The sequence below is a fragment of the Amblyomma mixtum genome, chromosome 2 (genome assembly GCF_055824585.1).
Source record: "Amblyomma mixtum isolate Tamu chromosome 2, ASM5582458v1, whole genome shotgun sequence".
Taxonomy (NCBI): Eukaryota; Metazoa; Arthropoda; class Arachnida; order Ixodida; family Ixodidae; genus Amblyomma; species Amblyomma mixtum.
Window position 1 is genome coordinate 136,857,757 of NC_143013.1, and position 27,362 is coordinate 136,885,118.

At 50.8% G+C, this 27,362-nt stretch overlaps 1 protein-coding gene across 1 annotated transcript; it reads right to left on the bottom strand.

Annotated features, from left to right (window-relative positions):
• Nucleotides 1-2,567: 2,567 nt before the first annotated feature.
• LOC149361036 (uncharacterized) lies at nt 2,568-4,216 on the bottom strand. The gene is made up of 2 exons (XM_089572578.1): nt 2,936-4,216; nt 2,568-2,852 (listed from the first exon to the last, which is right to left on the bottom strand). Exon 1 carries the CDS (start codon nt 4,186-4,188, stop codon nt 2,956-2,958), a length of 1,233 nt encoding a protein of 410 aa, XP_089428704.1. The 5' UTR covers nt 4,189-4,216; the 3' UTR covers nt 2,568-2,852; nt 2,936-2,955.
• Between the last annotated feature and the right edge of the window lie 23,146 nt (nt 4,217-27,362).

Genomic DNA, 27,362 nt, shown 5'->3' on the forward strand with positions numbered 1-27,362 from the left:
TCCCTGGCCTCCATTGTATAAGGCCCTGTACATAGGTTGTGGAAGAACTACATCGCACAAATCTTTATACAACTTTTTCCTGCTAACAGAAGATAAATATTCATACGAAAATCGAACCGACAGGAATCGAACACTCGCGACAACCTCTCTAAAGTAACCAAAAATACGTCCCGAGAAACTTTCGGTTGTGACAACAAAGTCCGGCAGTGCATTTCCGAGCCTTAATTGGCACACAGTGCGCAAAAACGGATCGCGTACATCGCGCACAAAACAAAATCTGCTTACAATCTGCCGCAGAAATAAGTGTCCCAGACTCAGGCCGCCATCCTTCACCCGCCTAAACAAATTGGTCCGGCTGCAGCGTTCCCAGTCCGCAGCCCACACAAAAACGGCAAAGATCCGGTGCAGTCTCTGTACGTTCATCCTTGCACAATGCAACACTTGCATCACATACCACAGCCTAGACATAAAAAACAGATTGCACACTGTGGCCCTTGCGAAAATTGAAAGGTGTCGCCCTTTCCACCTTTCCACCTTTTCACGCGTGGCTTGCGTCTGTGCTTTCCAGTACGAATCGCTATCGCGATAACCGTCCAGTGGGACGCCTAAGTACTTTACTGGGGTCGTCACCCAGGACACGTTTGCAAAATTACCGGGCTTCGTTGGCCATTCACCGTGCCAAAGCCCCAGGGACTTTGACCAATTCACTTTACTACCGGTGATCGTGGTGAATTCTTTTACGCATGCCCCGGCCTCGGTTATACCTTCCCGGTTCACTGTGAACACCGCGACATCATCCGCATAAGCCAGCAGCTTAACTTCTGCTGCCTGTAGCTGGAATCCTCGAATTTTTTCACTTTCAATGATATTCAAACACAACGCTTCAATGTAAATGCAGAATAGAAGAGGGCTGAGGGGACAACCCTGGCGCACCGAACGCTGCAGGCTAATGGGGGCCCCCAAACTCTTATTTACAATTAATCTTGTCGTGCAGCTCCGGTACGCCAAGGCCACTCCCTCGCAAATAATGGACCCTAAATTCACATGGTCGAGTATGCAGAACAAGATATCGTGCGAAACACAATCGAATGCCTTCTCAAGATCTAGCTGAAGGATGGCTACACAGCTATTTGTGTAATCACAACATTCCAGCACACACCTCGCTTTATGAATATTGGAAACAATAGAGCGTCCCTTGATCCCACACGTCTGGTGGGGACCGACTATATCCTGAATTACTGACTGTAGTCTACTGGCTAAAATCTTCATGAAAACTTTATAATCCACGTTTGTGAGGGCGATAGGACGATATGCTGTGACCTGCTTTAACTTTTCTGCGTCATCAGATTTAGGGATTAGCACTGTATGTGATTTACCATAAGACGGGGGCAATTCATTTTCTTTGTAGGCTTCGTTAAAAACTGCTGTCAGTACTGGCACTATTTCGTGTTTATATGCTTTGTAAAAAGCGGCGCTTAACCCATCAGGTCCAGGAGATTTTCCTAGGTTCAAATTTTCTATCGCTTGCTCGACCTCTGACGCAGTTATCGACAGCTCCAGCCTTTCTTTCTGTTCGTCATCTAATCGCGGCAAAGCACCAAGAAACTTTTCCTTGAATGCGCTCACATCCACTTCTTGCTTTGCAAACAGCGCCTGATAATATTCAAGAAATGCCTGCTGGATATGCCCGCTTTCTCCAGATAACGCCCCGCCCCATTCAATCTGTTCAATGTGGTTTCGTTGAGCATGCGTTTTTTCCATTCCTAGCGCTCGTTTTGAAGGTGTCTCCCCATCAGCTATATCTTGCGCCCTAGCCCGCACCAGTGCGCCACGATAGCGTTCTTCTTCAAAGAGTTCAATCTTATTTTTTTATTTTCCTAATGTCATCCATCCATTTTCCAGGCTCTTCGCTTTCTCTTTCGAGAAGTCTAGCTAGTAAAGATCTTAAATTGTCCTCCTCACGCTTCTCCTCTTGTCGTATGCAACTTGACCTTTCGATTGCTGCTATTTTTATTTGTTGTTTGCAAAGTTCCCACTGCTGCCATACTTTCAGTTCCCCACTCGGCTTTAATTTACTGATTTCTTCGTTGACTTTCCTGCTAAAGATGTCGTCTGTAATGAGCTTATTATTTAATTTCCACATCTCCCAAGAAAACTGATTTCCTCGTTTCTTTGTCCCTATCCCACACTGCACTAAACAATGATCCGAAAATGATACCGGTACTACATTGTAGCTACTGCATTTTGAAATAACGTTCGGTGACACATAAATGCGATCTAGCCGTGCATGGCTTGACCGTTGAAAATGGGTGAGTCTCACACAACGCTCGCCCTCTAAACACTCGGCCACATCATCGAGGTTGCACGTGTCTATAATTTCTGAGAGTACTTCAGTGCTTCTGTCCCTAAATGCCGTTGCACTGGTTTTGTCACAGCCTCTCAGGACGCAATTGAAGTCGCCCATTACGATCAGGCATTTCTCACAACTGAAGTGCTTTTGTACGCGTTGAAAAAACGCTGTTCTCTCATCCACCGCATTTGGGGCGTACACACAAATAATGCGCCAATATGTTTTGTCGTACAGGAGGTCAACCAAAACAAATCGACCCGAAGGACACGCCGTATATGCCTGAACCTCAAGTCCCGGTAAATTCTTTACAAAGATGACACAACCCGCAGACGTTCCTACAGCGTGGGCAACAACTGCAAAAAACCTAGACGTGAAACGTCTCACCATGTCCCCGGTCTGCTCTTCCCCGTCAATTTTCGTTTCCTGCACTGCCAGGACGTCAATGTCGTGCTCAGTTAAAAGGCGGTACACCTGGCTCTGCTTCTTCTTACTTGCCAGTCCCCTGACATTAAGTGTACCGACTTTCATGGGGAACGCATGAGCCATTTTAATGCAGAAGAAAGAGGCCGGGGATATGGTGCTTACCCTTCACGTCTAGCGCTTGGCTAGACGACATCATTGACACCGGAGCCATCCGGTGCTGGTGCCAGGCCTGGCAGCGGGGGCGGCTTGTCACGGGCTCTACTCTCCGTCGACACATTTGATCGTAGCCGGATGGACGACCGCCGTCCTTGCGTCGTTTTTGCCGGCGGCTCTTCGACGCTGGGGGCCTCCGCCTTGGCGTCTTCGGTTCCAGTCTGGGCGTGTGGCCGCTTCGCTGGGGCAGGGACGCCGGTCGTGCGGGCGCCGCTCTGGTCAAGGTTCTCCTCGGTCAGAGACGCTGGCTCGGTTTCTTGGAACGCTGGCACGCTTACTTCACCGCTCGACGCCTTCGTCTCCTTTCTAGTAGGTTCTGTCCCTTCAGGCTTGCGTCCGGCATCGCTGCTGGAGGGTCCCGAAGAGCCCGTCAATCCTGCTTGCGTTTCGGGTTCCTCTATGCCTTTCGCTGATTCTTCAGCCTCGACTACATCCATCAGGAGTTCCGCAGAGTCGTCTTTCGACGCCCCGCCCGTAGCCACCGCGTAAGTGCGGACACACTCATTATCCGCGTGGCCGTACCGCCGGCATTTCGTACAGCGGGGAACCTTGCATTCACGCCGCACGTGGCCTGTACCATGGCAGCGCAAGCACTGCATTGGACGCCCAGGCGCTACGACAAGAGCCAACTCTCCGGCGACACGTACCTGGTGTGGCAGGTCATCCACTTTCAAGCCGGGCTTCAACTTCAGTAGGACCGTTCTTGTCGTTGAGCTCTTGTCATTGACGCCTTGTATCCGCCACCGCTCACGCGTAACGTCGGTCACTTTGCCAAACGCCGCGAATGCCGTCCTGATGTCGTCGTCGGCCACACCGTGAAGCATCCAGTGTAGCCGCAGCTTTACCTGCTGGTCTTCCGGGTCGAAAATGAGGCAGCGGCGTTTCTTAACTTGCAGCTCGTTGAAGGCGAGCAACTTCTTTGCTGCCTCCGTGTTCCGCAGGGTAACCGCCCACACGTGGTTGATTTGGTACGCCCCCAACGCGACCACGTCGGGGAGCATACCGGTCTCGGCCAGGGCGTCCCGGAAATCCTCGACCCGGAACGGCCTCGCTCGCACGTCGCCGTGAAGAAAAACGGTGTTGAAAACAACACGTCCTGTTGGCAGTGTCGGCAAAATAATCTGGTAATCCTTATCACCGCAGTCATCGATCCTGTTTCCGCGGCCGTCAAAGGCCGCTATCGCTGCTCCGCTGGAGCCCATGACCCTGCGATCCGTTCAGCTCGGCTGCCGGAAGCATAATCCTCCGCCATGCCAGCTCGATGGTTTGGAATGAACAAAGGCACGTCTAGTGAATACGGTGTCTTCGCTCACTGCCATACTCCTCCCTTCCCTTGCGGCAAGGTTTAGGTGTCCACCGAGATATTAGAGAGAAATACATTTCCTTTCCTCAAAAACCAATTTACCGGCGAGCCAGGCGTAGAACCGAATGGGCGATGGCGTTCTATGGACTCCCTGGCAGCGTTGCAAGACGCTCTCGTGTTCCACTCTTAGAGGCGAAGCTTAACATCTTAACCACACATCAGTGACCACACTTTAGGTCAAAAAAGTGCACCCCCCCCCCCCCCCCTGAATTTTGACGGGTGTCCACCGAGATATCTGAGACAGTTACTGCGTAATTTTCTTTCCTCAAATACAATTTTCATTTTCTTCATTACGGGCCATCTTCGTCTTTCTTCTTTCACTCCCACTTCCTCCCTTCCTCTACGGTGCGGTTCAGGTGTCCACCGAGATGACAGAGATTTACTGCGCCATTTCCTGTCCTCAAAAACCGTTGCGTTGAAACGGCAAGGCATCGCGCCGAACGGGTGGTGGCGTTCCTTGGACTCCCTGGCAGCGCTACAACACGCTGTCGCGTTCCACTCCTAAAGGCGAAGCTTAAGCTTAAGCTTAATTAGCAGTTAAGTAGCATTCAGGCATTAATCAGTAATTAACCATTAATTAGTGATTTGTCATCACTTAGTAATTAGTACTCAATCACATGTGACGCCACCAGTGCCACAGAAGCACTGAAAGTGGTGCGGAAAACGCTTTCGCCTCTACGCACTTTAGACAGTCAAAGTGCCCCCTGAATTTTGAGCTTGGGCGAGCCCCGTGATCGAAGCTCTCCGCAGGACAGAGCCGACAAATGTAGTCTGGGACGAAAACAAGGAAGCCGCCCAGTATTGAGAGCTCCTGATTACGAGTGAGAATTCACGGTCCAGTGTGATGCGAGTTATCGAGGGCTAGGTGCCGTTCTCTGCCAGAGGGATGACAACGGCAAGGGACATTCGTTCTCTACCTGAGCCGAAAACTGAGCTCTCGGGAGATGGCGTACAGCGCGTCGGATAAAGAGTGCGCTTGCATTGTAGGGGCTACCCAGAAATTCAGTGCTGTCTCGAAGGCGCCAAATTCATCGTAGAGACGGACCACTGTCCCCTTTCCTTGCTGCAAACAACGACATCAAAGAAAAGTTGCCTTCTGGGGTGTAGCCTGATTCTAAAGCAGTATCATTTTAACATAAAATACAAAATATACATTTTGACAAAATATCCCCTCTGCCCCTCGTCGCCGCATTGAAAAACACCGAGAAATCGCCCCGACGGTTGGAAGTGTTGCGGGGAGCTGAGGACAGTCGGGAGGAAACAGGCAACGGAACAGGTTGGGCTGCGTGTCTGCGGACATTCAGGGCCGAGTTACGTCGCCGAGGCACGCGTTCCATCGCACAAGGCCCGCAGCCTTCGTGCCGTCGCCGCATCAACAGCTTCGTCACCTCGGCCCCCCCATGTGGACTGACCGCCAGATTTTTTCTTTTCTTGCCTATGTAACTATGTATATTGCTACCTTTATTGCATTGGAAGCCATTATTCTTACCTAAAATTGGATGAGTTTGCTTTTGGGCTGACCGTGCCCTGCTTGTCGCGTTTTCTATGGTTCGTTTTTACATTTTTGTGTTTCTCCCTACCGTTAAGAACAGACTTTGCTTTCATCCTTCAACCCCTAGCATTCCTTCTCGGTGACCAACGCACCAACACACACGCAGTACGCACGGGCTGACAATCCTTAATAAACAAATTTGGTCCAACGCTCCTTTTTAGGCCACAGGAAAGCGTAAAGCTGCCCCTATGCCTATATGCTTGCGCCAGGCAGCTGCTCGACGAGCAGTATTTGTGACAATAATTGGCTTCCGTGACAGGACCGGTCAGCCGCATGTGGAGGCTGAAGCTCCGAAGGTACTCAACAAGAGGGTCAAGAGAGGGTTGTGCTAGTGGTCAGATGTCGACTGCTTCCTGCGAATGATGGCAGAGGCCGAGTTTGGCAAACTGGTAGAGAAGGGAGGAAGCTTCGGCTCCGAAGGTAAAGAACTATTCTCGAGGACTGAACAGGACCGGGCTAAGCGCCGAGAATAGAGAAATGCAGAGCGCGCTTGGCGCAAGGAAAAATGCGAACGCAAAAGTCGTATGAGAGATGAGGTGTTGGAGACTCAAAGAGTATAATCCAAAACAAGAATGGCGTTGCTCGAAATGAAAAAGGTGGTGTTGTGTACGCGGGCAACGCAAGTTGCTTTGAAACGGACTTCAGGTCCAGGACAGAAGATAGGAAAGCAGTGCAAGGTAACAAAGTGAACCTGCACAAAGCTATGCCTCTTTTCAACGAACAGTGCGATGACCTCAATGCTTATTTGTGACGTTTTGAGCGCATGTCCAGAGCCAAAGTTGGTCACGGGAGCAACGGTACCAAGGCGCCGAGCGTGTTTAGTCGAATATCCGCGCCAGATTGTATGAGCTACAGTGGAGACACCAAATTTGTGGTTCGCGCGTTCTTAGTTTCAAACGTTCCTTCTTATGGCTCCAGGAAGCATGATACACACTCAAATATTCATATATTCATATATTCACAGTGAATAATTTAGTATAGCATTTTTAGGTGAACGATTTTCGGTTTCGGTTTCGGAACGCCGAGTTGTACAGTGACGTCACAGAGGGAGAAGATCAACTGCTTCGCTTGGTCACGTGGGCCCACAAAAGTTGTGACGCAGCTACTGCTGCATCGTCTGCTTTCTCACACACGTGCTGACCAGCGCATGAAAACAAACAACTGCATGTCCCAGCAGCTCGGATTCTGCCAGATCTGATTCCAGTGAGTGAGGACATCGACTTTTTTTTTGTTCGCATGCTAATATCGCCTTCGCGGGTTCGCTTGAGGATGCGAAACACTTTGCAAAATGCCAGTAAGCATCGCTGCGCCGCTCTGCCCAAGCTGCGCCCACAACCGGTGTCACACGTCGCTGCCGTGCAGCAGTACCTGAGCGCTGCTTGGTATGGTCTACAAATATCACAAGAGAAGACAAGATCGCCTTGTTATCAGAACTGCCAGCTATACTCGAGCAGCGACAAAGCATGTCTGCTTATGTTGGGAGCTTTCGGCAACGGCACCGCTCGCGGGCGCTCCGGGCGACGAGCTCTGCTGCTGCCTGGCTGCCGTGGTCGTTGCTAGGCCTATAGCCTCTTTAGCAAGTGGCCGGCGCTTCGGAAGTCGCCTGCGCTATAATAAAAGGCCTACTTTTCACAAATAGCTGTAGTGTTAAAAGAATCATTTCACAATAAAATAATAGTATGGTCAATCTCCTCGACGCCTTCGGCAGCGGAGCTAGCGGGCGCCAGGCGAGCCGGACCCCAACGTCGCGCCAGCGGCAGCTGCTAGGCGCGGTTGTGGCAAGAAATTCGCTCATATCACAGTTGTTACCTCTACCAGCAGCTCAGTATTGGTCAGCGATCCTCAAAAATGACACTTTTTTCACATTTCTTGTCCCATGGTTTATTATTTACGTCAAGAACACTCTTTAGCTCGCTTTTATGACGTCGGCAGACGGTATCCAGGCTGACCGACCGGCCGGCATACTCGGCGTACAGTGGTGAGCAGCCTTGTCTAGAACGCTTGAGCAGTGCGCACTTGGTAACAAAAACCGAAATTAGAGAGCGGCCCCTCATTACAGGGCAAAGTTTTCGTGCCTGCTTTTTTTACGAGGCTATCTGGCGCTACTTCCGTGCAAGCGTTGCAGCTGGACCCTAGAGGCTGCCACAAAATCTGGATTTGTTTGCAAGGAAGTGCACCGCCCGAGCGCTCTAGACAAGGCTACTCACCACTGTACTTCGCGTCCGCACAAGAAAATACAAAACAGCCATGCTACCAGAAAGGATGCTTTCTAGATTCGAGATACGACAGCATGACTTTGCTAAAAGTGGATTTTTCGGCAACGACACTGCCTGCGGCAACGCCGGCCGACGACCTGCGCGCTGGTCCCAGACTGCCTTAGTCGTCGCTAGGCCTAGCTGCTTTCGCATCGACTCCGCAGCTGAGGGCGCTTCGCGACTGGCCAGCGCTCAGAAACGTGCTCCGCTCGGCACCCCTTTACTGTGAACTCGTCCAATAATAAAAGATATGTTCGATTTCCACCACGTCTTCAGCAACAGAGCTAGCAGATAGCAGGCGAACCGCACCACGTAGCAGCAGCACAAAACCGGCTATGGGATGAAATTTGCTTGCATCGCAGTCATCACTTCTACCAGGAACTCGGTATTTGCCAACGATCGTCGGAAATGATGCATTTTTGATATTCATATATCCCAGGGTTTGCTATGAACGTGACAAACAATACTATCGCATTCTTCAGATGCCGGCGTTCGGCACGAAGACTGGCGCAGGCCGCCCGCCTCCTAGGAGTGCGCCCTATGTCATCATGACGCTGCCGCTCTCCGCGCTCGCATTGGCTGCCGCTCCCCGTCGTTGTTGCTGCCGCGAGCGGCCCGCCGTTGACATCTAGCAGGCCGGACGCAGGCAACGAGCTGCAATCGGACGTTGCGACGCTGTTCGCAACGGCGCGCCGCAAACCGAGAGAGTGGCGGTTAGCAGCAAACGCGGCTCGCTGGTGCGTGACTGCGCCCACACGGCTGTGCCCCGCTCATCGTACGTGACTGTATTTTGGTATGACGTCCCTAAAACTTTAATTTTTCTACTCCCCTTTTGACGTCATGGTTGATGGCGCTAGCGATGGGTCTAGATCGTGAGAGTGAGCATTTAGGTAATCTTTGGAACCGAATTAAAATATTTTATAAACGTTTGTTGCGTCAAACACCTGGCTCTGAGTGCCCTTGCATGCATGGGAATCCCATAGCAGGCTTTTTATAACTTCAAAATTTGGTGTCTCCACCCCTTTAAAGCAAGCTCTAGTGCTGCGATTTCGGTTCACTAAGAAAGATTCAGAGATAAGTTTAAGGGGGCATCGCCTATGAATAGGGAAATGTGCTCCCAGTTTGCGACTGGACTCAAGAACTTCATCGAGCGGTGCAGTTGAGTTTGCCGGTGGGCGGGCAGTGGGCCATCCACATCTCACCTCGGACGCTGCTGACTTGGTCCTTGTCTTCAGATGTTCTAAGCGTCCCGTCGCGTGACCCCCACCCTGGCAACGGTCACCCTGCCGTTGTAAAACAAAGCTAATGCTGCAGGCAGAGGGCATGCGGTTCCAAAAAGTAAAAGTAGTAAAGGCAGCGAGGGGTGCCAAAATGGAACCCGCTCCGCGGACAGTGCGTGCGCGTCGCCCACCCCGGCGCATTGTCAGGGGTCAGTTTTATGGCTTTTCGAGAGCGGTGCCGAACAGTGTCAAAGAAAGCTTCAAGGACGCTTGAGGAGGGAAGCTCGCGTGGAAGGTCGCTGGGTGCACGTGCGAACGATCGTGCTGCAGGATGGAGGTTAATGAGATGTGCTTACTGTGCTTCTGGCCAGAGGGCTTAGATGCCACCCTGTATTTGTGTTTGGAGCCACAGCTGGCAGAAGTTGTCCTTGTGTGTATTTTGTTGCCTTGTTAGTGTGATTTTAGAGTTGATGGATAAGAGCAAAAGCACGATTGGCTTCATGAAAGGCATGCGGTCCTCGTGAGCAAACAAGCCCGTGGGTACCGGCGTGTAATTGGTCCCTTCAATTTGAGAGCGAATGCTCTCATGGGGAAATTGATTCAAGGAGGTGTGTTGGTGCCAAAAAGGGGAGACTTGGGCATAGGGTTCCTGGTGGAGAGTCGGAGTCGCGAGAGACGGACAGGGTGTAGCTTTGCGCAGGCCACGTTGCGAAGGAAGAGGAGCCTCTACGCGTAGCGTGAGCTGTCAGTCAGGCAGGACAGAGTTTCTTAGGGGTGACTGTTTTTTTTGTGTTGTGTTGTGTTGGGTTTAATGGCGCATAAGCGGCTAAGGCTATCATGCGCCAAGAACAAGGTTTAGAAAAACTGGTTTAGCAAAGTTTGAAAACAATGTGTATAGAAACGGTGGTGTAAAGGGCCTAAAAGTTATTTTTCCTACCTAGTGAGTTCTGGCCTGACGCTCCCGACCGTTCTTGATGCTAGCGACCACACTGGTTGGTGTATAAACAGTATAAATAGTTTGTAAATAAACCAAGCTGTACATTTCTCTAAAGCAATTCGTCTACGCCTCATCTCCCTGCTGCAACGTGTCGTGCCAAAAACGAACCTCCATCTGCACCCAAAGAGGAGGCTTCAAGTCTAACTGGCGCAGTCGGCAAGATTCGGCGGCGGCTTTCTGAAGGAGGTGAGCGATTTCAACGGTAGTGGACATAAGATTTTAAGCGCGTCCAACATCTATGAAGAGGATCCAGGATCTGCACCTTCAAGCGAACGAGGCTGCAACGGAAGATCCTGCGAGGGCGATTCTAAGCGGAAGACCTGAACATACAACTCCGAGCATCCAGGCTTTAAGCAACGACGTGGACTGGGCTGCTGAGGATCTGACGTGTGGCGAACTGGGCAGCTGAGGACAGAACTTCGACAGACATTGCTGAGATGTCAGGCAAAACGTGGAAAGCACCGAGGCAAAAGTGGGTCTCTTCCCTGTTCTTTTGCCAGTAGGGTATGGTGGTCACCACACGAGAGACAGCTCAGAGGGAAGATGGGATGGCGAGCCAAAACACTGACCAGGCATCAGTAAGGGTTGAAACTGAAGGATATTCAGTGTCGCAGGAAAATGAATCTGCTGTGAGCGCACCAATTCACAATGTTCCGCCGATCGAGAAGGAAAGCAGTGATGCAGTCCTTCTAAGACAGCATCCTTGACATAAAAAAACTGGAACTTGAAATTGAGCTCCAGAGACTCAAACAGAAGGGCCAAAGCCACAGCGAGCTCGGAGCTCGAGATTGTAGGAGTAAATATGTCGAAGAGTAGAGGGCCGTCCTTGCTCCCATGCCAGCGTTCGACGAGCTGGTACCGGCTTGATTAAAAAATGCGGACAACATGCTGCGATATCCGAGGCAGCATAATATAGCCATTGTTGAATGAGGAGAGTCGCGCGCTCATAGGAGATAAAGCGGACGACAAGTTGCTTTCGTATGAGGAAATCAGAGTACGTGTTGACGGAACTATAGTTGACACCAGAGGAATACCAACGCAGGTTTTTCTCAGGCAGAAAGGGCAATGAAACCTGGAGTCGATTCGAGACCAGGTTGTAAGTTCTTCTCGAGTATTGCTTGATAAGCCGGAATATAAAATCATTAGAAGAGCTGCATACGTTGCTCATTTCGGACCGACTGAAAGATCTCATGAGCGATGATCTGAGTACCTATGTGCTGCAGCACGAAATCACAGAATGGTTTAAACCTGGCGAGCTAAACCTCCTGTAAGGTGTCGGCCCAAACAGTCCCCCATCTCCACCCGAAGAGGAGGCCTCAAGTCTGACTGGTGGGTAGCGCTTTCCAGCACCAAGAAGGAATATAAGGATTTGCTTGACCTAGTGGTTAAGAACCAGTTCCTTTCAGGCTGCGCAGCACCACTGGAATTCTTTCTTGAAGAGGAAAAGGACCCTACCCTTGAAGAAATGGTAGAAAGAGCAGAGCAGTACATGGACGCTCACGCGTAGGCGAATTTTGAAAACGGCTAGCTGCGAGGAGGGAGTTATAAGCTACAGCAAGCTCTGAACAAAAGGGTGAGAGGAAAGATGGGAGGAAGTCGGCTGCGAAGCCGAAGGATCAGGAAGTGCAGAAATGTTTCCACTGCTCACGGCCCGGCCACCTAGCAGAAAACTGCCCCGTTGGCAGGACGGAAAGCAACAGCCAGCCTCCGAAATGTTTAAGGTGTGGCCGAACAGGATATACTAGCAGAATTTGTTGGCAGAAGGGTTCAACGAAGCCAAAAGACGCCGTTGAACAATCAGCATCGTTATGTATCGAGGACGGATATATTGAGTTAAAAATGGGACAAAGGTGCTGGTTGTTGGCACAAGCCTGAGGGACAAGGCGTAGCTATGAAAGAAGCTTCCTGCAGTGACCGGTTTTATTGGTAACCAAAGGGTTCGAGCAGTTACAGACACCAGGTGCAACACTGTGATAGTGAGGAGGAGCCTGGTCGAAGATGGAGATCTCGTGGGAGTCAATTCTTCATTTGCCTCCTCGACCGGCCGGTTTTCGTGCTTCCAGAGGCTTGGGTTGATGTTTACCCCCCTTATCTCAAGAGAAGGCTCCGGGTGAAGCGTATGAACGACCCCGTTTATGATCAGTATTAGGCAACATTTAAGGAGTTAGACATGCCACCGACCCAGATCCCAGTTGGAACCTAGAGACGACAGCTGCGACGATGCCTTTCTCGAAAGAATCAGAGCCACCAGGGAGTAGAAGCGCTGAGGTGGCGGACGCCACCGCTGAAAACGGGCGAGCAGCTTCCGCACACAGGGATGGTGACCAAGCAAACGCTGGGGTAGTAAGGTGGAAAGTTGAGCGAATTGAATCTGGGGCGAAATTACCGAGGCTTTTTATATTTCGCGACAGAAAAATTCATGCATAAGCGCACCGTCCATTTCTTTAACAGCAAAGGAGCTGGCATACCTGGATCACACGTGGAATTAACATCATTTTCTTTTTCCCTCCTTTTTGGGGTTTTTTTGGGTATTTTGGTTTGCCCTTCGTGATTGTGACCATGAAGTTACCTGTTTTTGCACCTTTTATGTACCTTTTGCACCCTCAGCACTCTTCAGATGTATCGCCCACTAAGGTTTATCTTGACGATATCATGTATGTTTGTTTTTGATTTCCTTCACGAGATGGGTATATATGTCATGTGTTCTTCCATTAAAGTTTTAGTTGCGAAAAAGCGCTCGTGTTGTGTCTTCTCTCCTTCTTTAGTCCTCGTTTTTGGCGCTAACTTCATCATGAAACGCTGGGGTGACGAGGCGATAGGCCCGCGAGAAAGGACAACTAAGGGGATTTTGAGTGTCGGGCAACTCGAAAAGCATGAGCCGCGAAGACGTATGCAAGGAGCAGAAGCATGACCACACTCTGCGGGCATGCTTTGACCAATTGGATCACGTGCTGCACTGCTGAAAGGGAGATAGCCATCAGCTCTTTCTACAAGGCGGAGTTCTCCAACACAAGTTCATCTCTAAATTTGGGATAGAATACGTACAGGCAGTCGTTCCGAAGAAATTTCGGACAGCCGTACTCAAAGTCGTTCATGATGGTATAACGGCAGGGCATCGGGGCACTAGAAAAACAGTGCTCAAAGTTCTGGGGATACATATGAATCCTCTGCTCCATAGTAACGGCCGCGCTTATCACGCGATGTTGCGCGCGCGCCGTTCGGGAGGTTTGCGAGGCAGGGCACTCTTGCCACCCACGCTTCCTTTCGCGCCTCCCAGCCAAGGTGCCCCTGGCCGACTTATCTTAAGGGGGACCTGCGGTCATCGACCCCCTTGAATACTTGGCTCCACGGTCGTCCATGGCGGTCCTCTACGCTGCCTTTCTGCCCTGGCGCCCACGGCCTGCGACGACAGCGCCGGTGGCTGTGAGCTGAAACTTTTCTTAATTGTGTTTGAAATTAAACCGCGTTTCGCCGCACCCACTCGGTACACCCCTCGGTAAACGCGGTCACTTCTCGGCCGTAGGGCAGTTTTAAGGAAGGGGGGGGGGATACACATATATGACCTGCTCCATAGTAACGGCCGCACGTATTATCACGCGATGTCATGCGCACACCGTTCTGGAGGTTTGCGAGGAGGGCACTCACGCCGCCTTTCCTTCCTTTCGCGCACCGAAGCGACGCGGAGACTTTCTCTCTTTCCCCTCTTAGAACGGAGAGACCTCCTCTCCATAGCCCGGGAGAAGGCGCGGTTCCCCGAGGCTCGCGCGTCTTCTGGCGGGAGCCGTGCACACGCACGGATCAGAGATCTGCCACCGAGACCGCTGCCGTCCCCAAATCGCCCGGCCACCGCATGTGACTTGACCGCCGCCGGGAGCCAGGCGAGTACTAGTAGTAGTAGAAAACATTTATTCACAAAAAGGTAGATAAAGAGGTGAAAATGCAGATTTTGGGTGGAGTCCTTACTTCAGGACCCCAGTGTCCACCGCTGTTGCTCTTACTTGGGATATCAGATTACGCTGGGTCGCCAAATCAGAGCTGAGCAGGGCAGACTCCCACTGTTCCTCGGATTGATTATTGTCTAGTTCGGGGGGCTTGTCACCGGAGCAGCCCCATGTTACATGTGTGAAGGACTGTGTACGGGAGGCCTAGGCATGGCCCAAAAGAACTCAACCCAGCGACTAGCACCAGAGACACGGTGTCTGGATTCAAAATTATTTCCCTGCCCCGTCAGCGAAGGCGGTTGTGTGGAATCCAGCGGCCGCAACAGAAAGACGTGCAAAGTAGCCAGAGGGCTAAAGAGGAGAGGGGACTGCCGTGACCCTCATAAACATGTCAAGTTCGGGAGGGGTGCGTCTTCGGCTGAACATGAGCTCCGCGTTCGCGACGAGGCCGGCACCCTGCGGCGCCGAGGGTAGACCGGAACGCTCGCGGCACAAACAGTTTCCAGGCGTTCGCGGGCCCACAGGCCAGCAGTGTCTTGCAATGCAACAGCCTTACTAGCGGCGGCCCCGAGAAGACCGCGCAACGGCTTGAGGTGGCGGGGGAGGCCGGCGGCTAGCACCAGGAGGGCTCCCAGCAGAGGAGGCGAGACGCTGGTTTAGGGGAACCGTTGTCCTCCGAGGGACACCTGATCCCCTTCGACACATCCCCAACGGGGCCGCCGGCCTTCGTGTCCTATTGGCCGCGGCTTCGTGGAAAAATCGGCGGGCGCCCTTGGTCGGCTGCATGAGCAGCGACGGAGAAAAACCGTTGAGCGAGGAGGGCACCGGAGGAAAGAAAGAGGATCCTCAGAGAGACGCGTTGGAGACAGAAGAGACAAAGAACAGAACGAGCAGAGACGGGCGAAGTGAACGGGAGCAGATCGCACTGGTCGGTAGTCGGCGAGGCCGGACCTGAGGGGATCCGCAGCAAACTGACCGCCAGCCGAGACGCCCAAGAAGCCTGACGCCTCAACCCATCATAGTACCACTAGCCGAGACGCCCAGGAAGATCCGACAGTGTCAAGATGGAAGCCCCAGTTAGCGGTCGCCGGGCCAATTCGCCGAAACGTGGGACTGTCACCAGGCTGAGCGCCACCCCGCCAGAGCAGCCGAGAGCGAGGCACCGTTTCGCCGGACTGCACCGACGCCTAATACAAGACAGCGGTGGGTGGAACCCCCAATTTCACCTTCAGGCAGAGAGTGAATAAATAAGGTTGACTCGGAGGCGTTGTGTGTTGGCTCAATTCTCCTCGCTTCAGCAGAACCCGCAGATAGCAACAAATATTGTGTTCCAGTGTGACTGACCCCCGACAGGCGGGAACTTCACAAGTGGTGGCAGCGGTGGGATCTTGCTGAAGTTTTGGTGCGAGACCATTAACCCTCGTACCCGAGGAGAAAGGAGCGAACATGTCGCTGCAGGAATCACCGAGTCTTCACGAAGGGGTGATAGGAGCAAATCAGATGCTGTTGGGAGCTGTGATTCCATCATTCACGGGGGCTGACGACGGTCCCAAGATAAGGGACTTTCTGCAAATTTTAGAGCAGGTCGGTAATCTGGGCGGATGGCAGGAGAAACAGTTAGTCGGTATGGCGAGATGTAAGATGGTCGGGGCTGCTCTGGACTTTGCGTGGTTGGATGAAGACGTGGCAGGCGCGACTTCGTATAAATCGTTTAAAGCGCTCGCGCTGAAACAATATAATAATAATAATAATAATAATGCTTTATTTCCACCAAATCAAATACAATTTGATGGAGGAGGGGAGAAAAAAAGCGGCTATCCCCTTGACGGAGTTCTCCTCTCCTGTTCAGACGGCAGTGACAGAAAACGAGGAACTAAATTGAACATCAAGTCATCAAGTCATTAAGAACATAAAACGAAGAACTAAATTGAACATCAAGTCATAGATGAACAAAAACATCAATATAAGCAATGTCTGCAACCGAACAGAATACACAGAAATCAAAAGGGGGTATCAGCAACGAAAAAGGGGTATCAGCACAGTAGACGACAGTCATCAAATAACAAAAAGGGTGGAGAGCAATTCATAAAACAGGAGTTGATGTATTAGCACTTAACCAAATGAACAATCATGCTACGCAGAGAGGAGATGGTGATTTCACGGAGGTTTACGCCTGCTTCAATTAACTGGTTTTGTAAATACGGTAGTTGGTAATTAAGTCTTTGACGACCGTAGCTAGTTCTTGTGAATGGTAAAACCCATTGTGGTTTGTGGCGATGCGGATATGGTGAATCGGACAGAGAGGAAATGGTGTCAACATGGCGCTTTTGCTCAACTGTATACACGCGCAGCAGTCTGTAAGCATAGAGGTTTAATATGGTGATAATGTTGAGGTTAGTTACCAAATCCTGAGTTGTGTGTCTAACGGGCAAGTCATAAACTGTACGAAAGACTTTTTTCTGAAGTACTAATATCTTGTGTAAGTTAGTATGTGTTGTTGTTGCCCACACTAATGTGCAGTAGTTTAGGTGTGAACAGAACAGGTAATTATATAAGAGAAGTTTGACTGTCTGTGGTAAAATATGTCTGTGGCGTGATAGAAAACATATAAACCTTAGATGTCTTCAACATGACATGACTGACATGGTCATCCCACAGCATATTTTCGTGAAAATAAACACCAAGTGATTTGAATGATTTTACTATTTTAATTTCTTGTGATTTATAAGAGAGAGCTAGTTCTGCACTACAATTTTTATTCTTCGGACGGAAAATTACAGCTTTGGATTTTGACACATTTATTGAAAGAAAATTTGAGTCTCACCGTTCCTCTAGATTCTTTAAATGCGATTAGCACGCATGTTTAGATCGTCACAGGTATCACCAGGTATAAGGATAGTAGTGTCATCGGCATAAATGATAAAGCGGGCGGAAGTGTCAATAGTTACAATGTCATTAATGTAGAGATTGAACAGCAGAGGGCCAAGGATGCTGCCCTGAGGGGCACCGGTATTAACTGAGCGTTGTGATGATTTGAAGTTTCTAATCTGAACATGTTGTTTTCGAGATGATAAATAAGATTTCAAGAGATGCAAAGCTTGTCCTCGTATCCCGTATAGTTCAAGCTTTTCCAAAAGAATACTGTGACTAATCCTGTCGAACGCCTTCGTGAAATCCACAAATATGCCTAGTACTAACATTTTGTTTTCAAAATGTTCTAATATTTATTCCTTTTCGTGAAGAAGGGCAAGCTCTGTTGATTTATTCTGTCTGAATCCATACTGTGAACTAGTAATTATGTTATGAGATACTGAGCCGGCGTGCAGGAAGTTTGAGAAGTTTCGAAGTGCAAGGCAGAACATTGGTGAGAATGTACGCTCGTTCGCGAGCCGGTTGCGTAGGCTCGGAACGGAAGCTTTTGAGGATGTCGATGGCAATGATGCGTCGAAGAGAGAAGCGAGGCGCGAAATCCTTAGGGAGCAGCTGGCCTCTATTTTTCTGAATGGGCTCCGCGATCCGGTAAGGAGATTTGCTCTGTGACACGATCCCAAGATATTCGAAGAGGCAGCGAAGGTAGCGTCTCAAGAAGAGCAGTTAGAGGATGTCACGCGCTCGAGCACCGCGACTGTCCGACGTGTAGAAAGCAGAGAGGAGACGGGTGATTTTCGTGAACGATCGAGTGCCCCCGCCTAAAGAAATCCGAGCTGGTGCTCACCGAGCTGGAACTCACCCCCGAGGACTACAAGCGCTGACTCTATGCATGCTTTAAGGGCGAAGAAAGCTCGGGTCAGGTCGTTACCAAGTTGGACATTTTGCTGGATTACTACGTGCGTAGTCGAAGCATCACTACGTTAGAGGATTTGAGCCAGTTGCTGATCGCGGACCGCGTCAAACAGATGATGTCAGACGGGATGCGCGCATATGTTCTGCAACACGAAATAAAAGAGTGGCTTAAGCACGCGAAGATTGCCTAGCTTGCGGAAAAGTTCCAAGAGAGAAGAGCCGTGCACCGCCCAGTACGTTGGATGTGCCGAAGGAAATAATATATGGCCAGCCACGAGAGGCAGGCAGTCAAGAATGGGGCGGCGAGAAAAGAAATGAACGCCGATCTGCAGTGAAATGCTTTGGCTGCGGCGACTTCGGTCACGTGCAGCGGAACTGTCCGCAGACTAGATCAAAAGGAGTGGCAGGTCAGGCTGGAAGCCCCAGCTGCCGTCCAGACTGACAGCGAGGGTAGCGTGTGAGCTGGAGGCGGGAACAGCGATCGGGACAAATGAGCCAGCGCATGAATCCAGACTGACTTAGGTGGAACTGATCTCTAGTGTGCGCCCGTTGCCTTGACTCAGGTACAGATATAATGGTACTGAGGAAGGAGGTTGTCCCTGATAACGTGGAAGTGTAGGGCTCGAGGAAGGTGCGACTGCGCGGTGCGTTCGGCCACGCGGTCCTGGCTGATCTCATGTATGTATCCCTCAGTTTGGTCACGAGAGACGGCAGCTCCAAACCGCAAATGTCCACACTTTGTGCCGTCACTGACGAGCTGGCTGAGGGAGTAGCCCGATGTTTCCGAGGAGCTGAGCAAAGCGCGGGAGGACGCGGTTGAGTTGGCTGCTAGACTAACAAGTGAAACCGCGCTTCACGAGGACAACGAGAATGCCATGTCCCTATAGAGTTCGAGGCTGGATAGCGACATTGAAGCCTCAAAGAAAGAGAAAGGAGTGATCGACATGGCGGTCTGAGTGCCAGCAGGACACGGTCGTGCCTTGTGTGCCTGTGTGTGTGGGGGGGGGGGGGGCGTGTTTGTGTGTGCGTGATTGTCTGTAATTCATTATTTCCTGTTTTGTGTTTACATGTCAGTGGAATTCGTTGAATTTTTATGCGTCAAGTTAAAAAGCATTTACAAGGGACCATGATTCAATGCCCGGTCATATTTTATCGCACTGTATTGATGCCTCAAAACTGTTGTGTGTGCACTTTTCGGCCATGAGTTTGCACGAAAATTATCGGACTGTCTTTAAGACGCGAGTTCGTTTTGTTAGGTCTGGTGGTTACGTGTTTTATCACTGCGCTTTTCCGTATATTGTGTTTCGTACGTCCCTCCACACTTTACTTGCTCGTAACGCGCTTGGTGCTGTGCGTACAGCTAATGTACGTACAACATTATCGGTAAGGAGCACTTGAGTTGCTGGGTTGCTGCTCAGGGACCCATCGCGCATGCACCCCGAAGCCGTTAGCTTGGCCCCATTGGTTTTGTGTGTGTTAGCTGTTGGTCGGGGCTCCTCGAAGAGCCGCCATCCCGGCGCCGAAATGAGCCAACGCGATTGAGGCCCAAGTGCGAATGCGGGAGCTAGAGTCGTGGAAAGGTGCCATGGAGGGGGAACCGACGCTGGAGCTGTACCGGACAGGCAAGCGAGACATCTGCGTCGAAAGTCTCTCCGAGAACAGCATTGGTAGCCGCTTGTTGTTCGATGCGCGCGCGGGTGCCCTGCCAACGCTTACCTACCACAGCACTGGGTTTCTGCTCGCCCAACGGGGACAGCAAAACGGGCGCGGCAAACAAAGCGGCAGTCGCAGGGACGAAGCGCCGCTTGAGTGAGTGGTGGACGCTAGTGCAAGGTTGTCCAACTGTTTCTCGTTGATATTTTCGTCGCTGTTTGTGTCTGTGTGTTTGCCGCTTCACTCACGATATTGTTTTTTTTTAGTTTTTTATTTCCACTTTTTTCTCTGTATTTGGCCAGGGCACTTTTTTTTGGCGCCTGCCCGTTTCAAAGGGACGGCCATGCTAACACCATCATCATAACCTTCGGCGGCGGCGATGTGCGGGTGCGTGGGTGAGCGGCCAACGGAGACAAAAAAAAAGTTTTTTTTTTTCTCCGTCGTGATATGCATGCGTCTTACACCCCGAAAAGCGCCCGCTGCGGAGGAACAGAGGGCGGATTACGGTTTTACTTCATTTGGCAGTATACCAGCTGTTGCAGCTGAACGAGTCTCCGACTGATCTTTGTGTTTGAAATGGGCGCGAGTTATATGATAAGCGAATCTTCATCTGGGGCACTCAAGTAGCACTCCAGTTCTGCAGTATATTTTGAGTTCCGGTTTTCTTTTACATTTTTTAAACAAGGCTGCTCAGAGAGTACATTGTTAAAAAACCCTTTAACTGGCTGTTTTTCAAAGTGACGTACAACATTCGGAATCAACTTTTTCTCGAAGCCAATATTTAAATACCTAGCTATATAATTTAAACTTACTAAAAAGCAATGCACAATAAAAAATACTGCAGAATATGCCATACGACCCTTAGGACCACTAAGTTTGATTTACGCGCCCAGGACAGACCCTCTTTTTTTTTAAAATGTAGTTACATTTTGGTGGACACCTGGCATGTGTGTGTATATTTGTATGTGTGTAAGTCCCACCAAAGGGAGCTTCTTCCGACAATATTTATGGCTTGCGCCTGCTGAGAAGCAACTCATTCCCTTCCCATCTATCGCTATAGCTCTGTTACCTACGCCGCTGCCGCTGTCATCCTATTTTGTTTTATTTTTATTTTAGTTTTCTCTCCTTAATTTCTTTATTTTTTTACTCCCTGGCCTTCACAACCCTCCTCCTCTTCTCCCCAAATGGACTGCAGTACTCTTGCGTCTTACACTGGTTTTGGCTCCCCTTCCTCTAACGGGAGATTTCACCTCTCCCTTTGCGTACGGTGCCTCGAAAATGCGAAACTGTGTTTATTCTTCTGTATACCCTGATGAAGGACGGTCCTCCGTCCGAAAATGTTGGAAATAAACGAAGATAATGGGAAAGTTGTGACCCCTTCATTCTATAAGTCTTCCTGACCCATAGAACGATGAGACCTGCTACTACTTCTACTGCAGTGGCTGCCATCGCCGAAACAACCGAGCAATTATCCATTCACCTCTCACGGAAACCCATCAGCACGGCTATAACTGGATTCTTCTCAAGCATCTATACGAGTATTTCGACCGGGCGCAACATAACACCTCTTTCTTCGTGGTGTATAGATCAGCCAAGTTCACGGATATTCCGGCACTCTTGGAATACCTGACTGCCTCCATCCGTAGAGTGATTCTTCACGTTGGGACAGCCGACATCACGCCCGCGGGCGCCACTGCCGCCCTCTCCGTGAGCGCCCCTCGCTGAAAGTGTGCCTGAGTTTTCCTTTTCCACGCGCCCTGAACCGCCCACGCTGAGGAGCGAACAGAAGGTTCGTCAGCTGGATTAACGGCCAGGCGAAAGTCTTTGTGGGCCAGGTGCCACGACTGTGTCACCGATGGCGACTTGGGAGTGACGTGGCGTATCATAATCACGAACTTGAAGAGCTGCCACCATGGAGGGTACTCGCGGCCGATGGACATCATCTAAGCTTCGAGGGCGTGGCTATCGTGTGGGAGCACCTGACACGCGCCCTCGGGACCAGACCCCCCGCTACGAGATGAAGCTCCCGCAGACAACCGATAACGACGACTCAGGGAGGCAGCAGGGAAAGAACAACGCCATCTGTGGCTCAGCCGAGATCCCAATAGGCCGAGACACCCCCGTACCGGTCACGCCGCCCCTACATGACGACAGAGGCCTGCGCCGAGGCGGTGCGCCACAACCCAACGAAGCGCAGCGAATCACTCGCTGCCGCCACAGGTACGGCCTGCTCCCCAGAAACTCACTCGCCGTCTTTTCTAAAAATCCGGAAAACTATCGAAAAACGAATATAATATGAATGCCACGCGACCACTCTAACTCGCTATTCCGAATCAGAAACGATACCAAAAGGTATGCTGCTGCAGCTCACGCAGGTGATGACAACCCTTAACGCAGTCGAGGACGCGGAATGGTGTGAAGGGCTGTCTACGGGAGGCCTAGGCATGGCCCAAAAGAACTCTCTCCACCGAATAGTGCCACAGACACTGCGTCTGGCTTCAGAATTATCGCCCTGCCCCGTCTGCGAAGGCGGTTGTGTGGAGTGCGGCGGACGCAAAAGAAAGACGTGAAAAATAGCCAAAGGGCTAAAGAGGAGAGGCCGTCCGTGGAGCCCAGCGCAACCACAGACATCCCTGCGGCCTGTTTTGTGGTGCGCCCCCAACTCCCCCCTTCGGCGCGCAGACAAGCACGTTTGTGCGTTTGTGTGTGCGCGCCTGCGCGCCTGCAGACGGCCTTACTAGCAGCTGCCCCGGCAGACTGCGTAGCGGCTTGAGGTGGCGGGGGAGGCCTGCGGCTAGCACCAGGAGAGCTCCCAGCAGAGGTGGCGAGACGCTGGTTTAGGGGAACCGTTACCCTCCGAGGGACACCTTATCCCCTTCGACACATCCCCAACGGGGCCATCGGCCTTGGGTGTCGTAACGGCCGCGGCTTCGTGGAAAATCGGCGGGCGCCCTTGGTCGGCTGCATGAGCAGCGACGGCGAAAAACCGTTGGGCGAGGAGGACACCGAGAGAAAGAAAGAGGATCCTCAGAGAGACGCGACGCAGAGAGAAGAGACAAAGGAGAGAACGAGCAGAGACGGGCGAGGTGAACGGAAGCAGATCGCGCTGGTTTGTAGTCAGCGAAGCCGGACCTGAGGGGTCCGTAGCAAACTGACCACCAGCCGAGACGTGCAAGAAGCCTGACGCCTCAACCCGTCATAGTACCGCTAGCCGCGACACCTGGGAAGATCCGACAGTGTCAAGATGGAAGCCCCCGTCAGCGGTCGTAGGGCCAGTTTTCCGACCCGTGGGACCAACACCAGGCTCAGCGCCACCCCGCTTGAGCAGCCGAGAGCGAGACACCTGTTGGCCGGACTGGACAGACTCCTCATACAAGACTGCGGTGAGCGGAACCCCCAGCCTCACCCTCAGGCAGAGTGTGAATAAATAAGGTTGACTCGGAGGTGTTGTGTGTTGGCTCAGTTCTCCCCGCTTCAGCAGAACCCGTAGATCGCAACAAATATTGTGTTGCTTTATGTCTGATCCCCGACAGGCGGGAACGTCACAATTGAAATACATTCTACACGAGAGTTCATTAAGCCTTGTAGACCTAACTGTACGGCACAGCCAACGAAAGGCTCCCGAATTAGAGCATGTCTAACAGTGTTTATATCGTGAACCGGACCTCACGCCGACAAGAAAAACTCAGCCAAAAGAATTCGCAGAACGAAAGAAAAAAGGCAAATGTGCAGAAACTTAGCAAACTCCAGCGAGACGGTGTGACCCCGGTGCCCCGTTCACCTATTCTCCCTCCTACTAAGAGCACGCTAGGCCCTGTTGAGATCGAATCAGCCAGCACACCTGTTTCTACTGTATATGGCTGCGAGCAACTTCAGTGTGATTACTTTCGGGCCTGCCGCCATGGACCGCACGGAGAGGACCCATGTGACACCTGATTCCAATTACGGAGTTTGGCCGGTCGGAGTGCAGGACTAAAAGGAAGGGGCTGAAGTTTAAGCAAAACCAGACCCCCTTTCCGAAGTACCTGCACGTGTCGAACGCCGCCGCCGCCGCCGCGGGGAGAAGGACGTTATCTTCCCCAGTTGCGGTGACCGTGCCGGGGAACAAAGGGCTTCGTTTCCTGTGGCTCTTTGGCGTGCCACGCACCGCGACCAGCTGGTGGGCATCGTTCGAACATCTCCAATGACGAGGGTCCACTTTGCGGCCTTTTCGTGACATCGCGTTCCGACCTCGAGCAGCGGGTGTCATTTGATGAACAACAGATGTCGGTGACCCGCGGGACTTTCGGCTGGCCGGAAACCACCACCTACCGCAGTCGACGCCTCGACGGCAACCTTCTTTCCCTCGGACTGAACACGTGACTGGGGCGTGACCTTAAGTGCGGTGCTCTGTTTGTGCGCCCAAGTGAAAGCTCTAGGCCCCTCCCACTCCGGCGAGGGCGTCCTCAACCTAGGGACTTTAGGGAACAAGAACAGTATAAAAGTCGACAACGAATGCGGCAGATGTGCCTCACTTCAGCTTTACTTCAGCCTCACTTCAGCTTCACTTCAGTCTCACTTCACTCTCACTTCAGTCTCACTTCTATTCACCATGATGTAAAAATGTAAATAAACCCTCTCGTAATCTTCCTCCCATCACCAAACCCTTTCGCTCAGCGGCACTCTTATCCTGGTGGTGATGGGAGCGGGTGTCGTAGCTTGACCGCGGTTCCGTCAAGCAGCGAGCAGCAGCAGCAGCAGGGAGCTAGCAACGACTCCGAACTCCCACCCCCATCTACCCAACAGTCCTGAGCAACCTAATGCTAGCCGGTCTTCCATCGAGGCTGACAACGTTGTGAACGTACCGAGCCGTCCACTTTCTCCTTCGGAACGAAAGCTGCTCTCCAAAGGTTTAACTTTCTGCCCCACCACCGGAAAATTCAAGGAATTCTTATTATATCAGAATCTGGATAACTTCGCAAGGAATCTACGTCTGCGTGAGTACTTCCGAAACCGCAAAAGCAACCGTGAAATTAACATTCCCGGGACATCAAACCAATCATGGAATCCAAACGAACATAGAGAAAACATTTCGATATGTACTACATCGCTGCCGTTCAAAAGGATATCCTAGCCTCATATTCAAAATACAAAATGTCCTGAACAACCTCTCATCGGAGGAACACTGAGCCCTCGGCCATTTGAATAAGCGGTCTGACATAATCATCGAGCCGGCAGACAAAGGAGGTGCTGTTGTTGTTGTGGACAAGTCCGGATATTTAACAATGTTTCCGACAAATAGAAACTGAACATTTTTGCACGCTACTAACCAGTGGTCAGGTCAGTTCGAAATCGAAATTAACAATAAGTTAAAATCAGTTCGTCAAAATCAAAAGATATCCGGGGAAATTATCGAAGCAATGACTCCAGTCACACCGGTCCCTGCACGGTTCTACCTGCTCCCGAAAATACACAAATCCAACCACCCGGGCCGTCCCATTGTGTCAAGTTAGACCACACTCCCCCCTCCTTGACTTCCTCTTGAAGGACATTATACCGACCATCCCGGCCTACATTCAGGACAAAAATCACTTTCTCAGACTGGTATCTAACCTCATAATTCCTGACCAAAGTTTCTTGGTTACAATGGGTGTGACATCATTATATACAAATATCCCCCACCAATACGGCATACGCGCGACAGTGGATGAGCACCTGCAGACAGATCCCCCGGTTACCTCTATGAGGAAACTCTTTCTACTATCCTGGGCTTATAGTGAACAGCAACAACTTCGAATTTTAGGGAAGACGCTATCTTCAGGTCAACGGCACGGCGATGGGAACGAAGATAGCAACGGCCTACGCAAATATATTAATGGCCGCACTGGAAACAGAATTCCTTGACACTCAGTCCTTGAAACCACTCCTTTATAAACGTGTCTTGGACAATATTTTTCATTTGGCCCCACGACGAAGCCAGCCTCTTGACATTAATAGCGAGGTATTAAACATTTCATCCTTCCGTATCATTCATCCACAGCATCTCCACAACATTTATAAACTTTTTTGGCGTTCAAACAGAGAAAAAGGGCACCGTACTTAAAACAACCCTCTACAAAAAAACCACTGACCGCCAACAATACATTTTAAGAGCAGCCACCCACACCACTGCAAGACTGGCATACCCTACTCACAGGCTCATAGATACCAACTGATTTGCTCTCAGTTCGAAGACTTTGACCGCCAGGCTGAGCAACTAAAAACAAATCTTTTACTTAACGAATATCCAACGCCCATCCACGAAGACGCTATCCAGAAAGCTCGTGGTTTGCACTTTAATAAAATACTAAATTTCCCTAGATCGCCGGATAGTAAAAGACCAAGCAACCTTATTCTCACGCATTCATCTAACATACCACGTGTGAACAATATCCTTTCAAAAGATTTGAACATTGTCCAGCAAAGCAGTCATTTGCCCCTCATTTTTAAACAACCCCCAAGAGCATTACACCGCCACCGCAGGAACCTGAGGGTCATTTTAGTTCAGTCCAGAACAACGTCGAACTCCAACCCGAGTCCTGGATGTTAACCAGACCGTAAGCCACACTGCAAGCTTTGCAATCATGTGCAGACTACAAGCACTGCAAATAGTACATGCTCTGATTTTAGCTTCAAGATTAGAAAAAGTGCAAACTGCGACAGTGCAAATGTGGTATTTATGATTATCTGCGGTGTGTGCGCCATGTAGTACATCGGACAAACTGAAACGCCGTTTAGGTTGCGTTTCAAAAATGTGTTGCCTTTCAGCAACACGCGCTGCCAAATCTTCCTGTTTCCAAGCATCTGTGTCTACCCCAACATGTGTTCGAAAGCATTCTGGTCATCCTTCTCCAGTCGGGTTTCCAAACAAGTCGCCAAAGAGAACAAAGAGAGTCCTATTTCATGCACAAATTTCGGACACCAACCCATGGCATGAATGAAAACTTGGGCAGTTTCTCCTTTCTCAAAAACCTACCTAACCGAACGCTTTGAACGTCTTGAATCTCTCCTTTTCCATGGAATCTCTCTTTTTCCGTGCGACCCACGTTCCCTTGTTTGTTATTTTCTAAATGTGTTTATTCTTTAGATTCTTTCTCAGCCCCTCTTTTCGGCCCTTTATTCTGAAGGACGAATTTGTACTGCGAATGCCTTCGCAACCAAAAGCACTAAGGATGGTCAACTGAGGAACGGCCACCGCGGCACTCGGCTGCGGGATCGGGTTCCCGCACGGCGTCTGGCCGGTCGCCCTGCCTCCCTCGACCGCGGCGCCGCGCTTCTGCCGTGCCGATCACTGGCTTCTCTTGAGGAGCTCAAACTGTCGTGGCCTAACTCGCAACTCACGTTACAACGGCCCAGAACACCGGCACCGCTGGGGAGCGGTCCGTTCTGTGATGTACTGTACTTACATATGCATGCATGCACTTGTTCATTTAATTATTTCACCCTTAAGGGCCCGACGGCGTTATATATCCAGGAGGGAACACAGTTAGGGTAAATACAAGCATGATGAAGGCAGGCGCAATTAACACAAACACTACAAATTATAAAAGACAAGAAAAATAAATAAATAAAGAACATCAAGGTATCCATGGGA

Bases quoted from the DNA above. Each gene is read 5' to 3' on its own strand.
- LOC149361036 (XM_089572578.1), bottom strand. From the start codon at position 4,188: ATGGGCTCCAGCGGAGCAGCGATAGCGGCCTTTGACGGCCGCGGAAAC.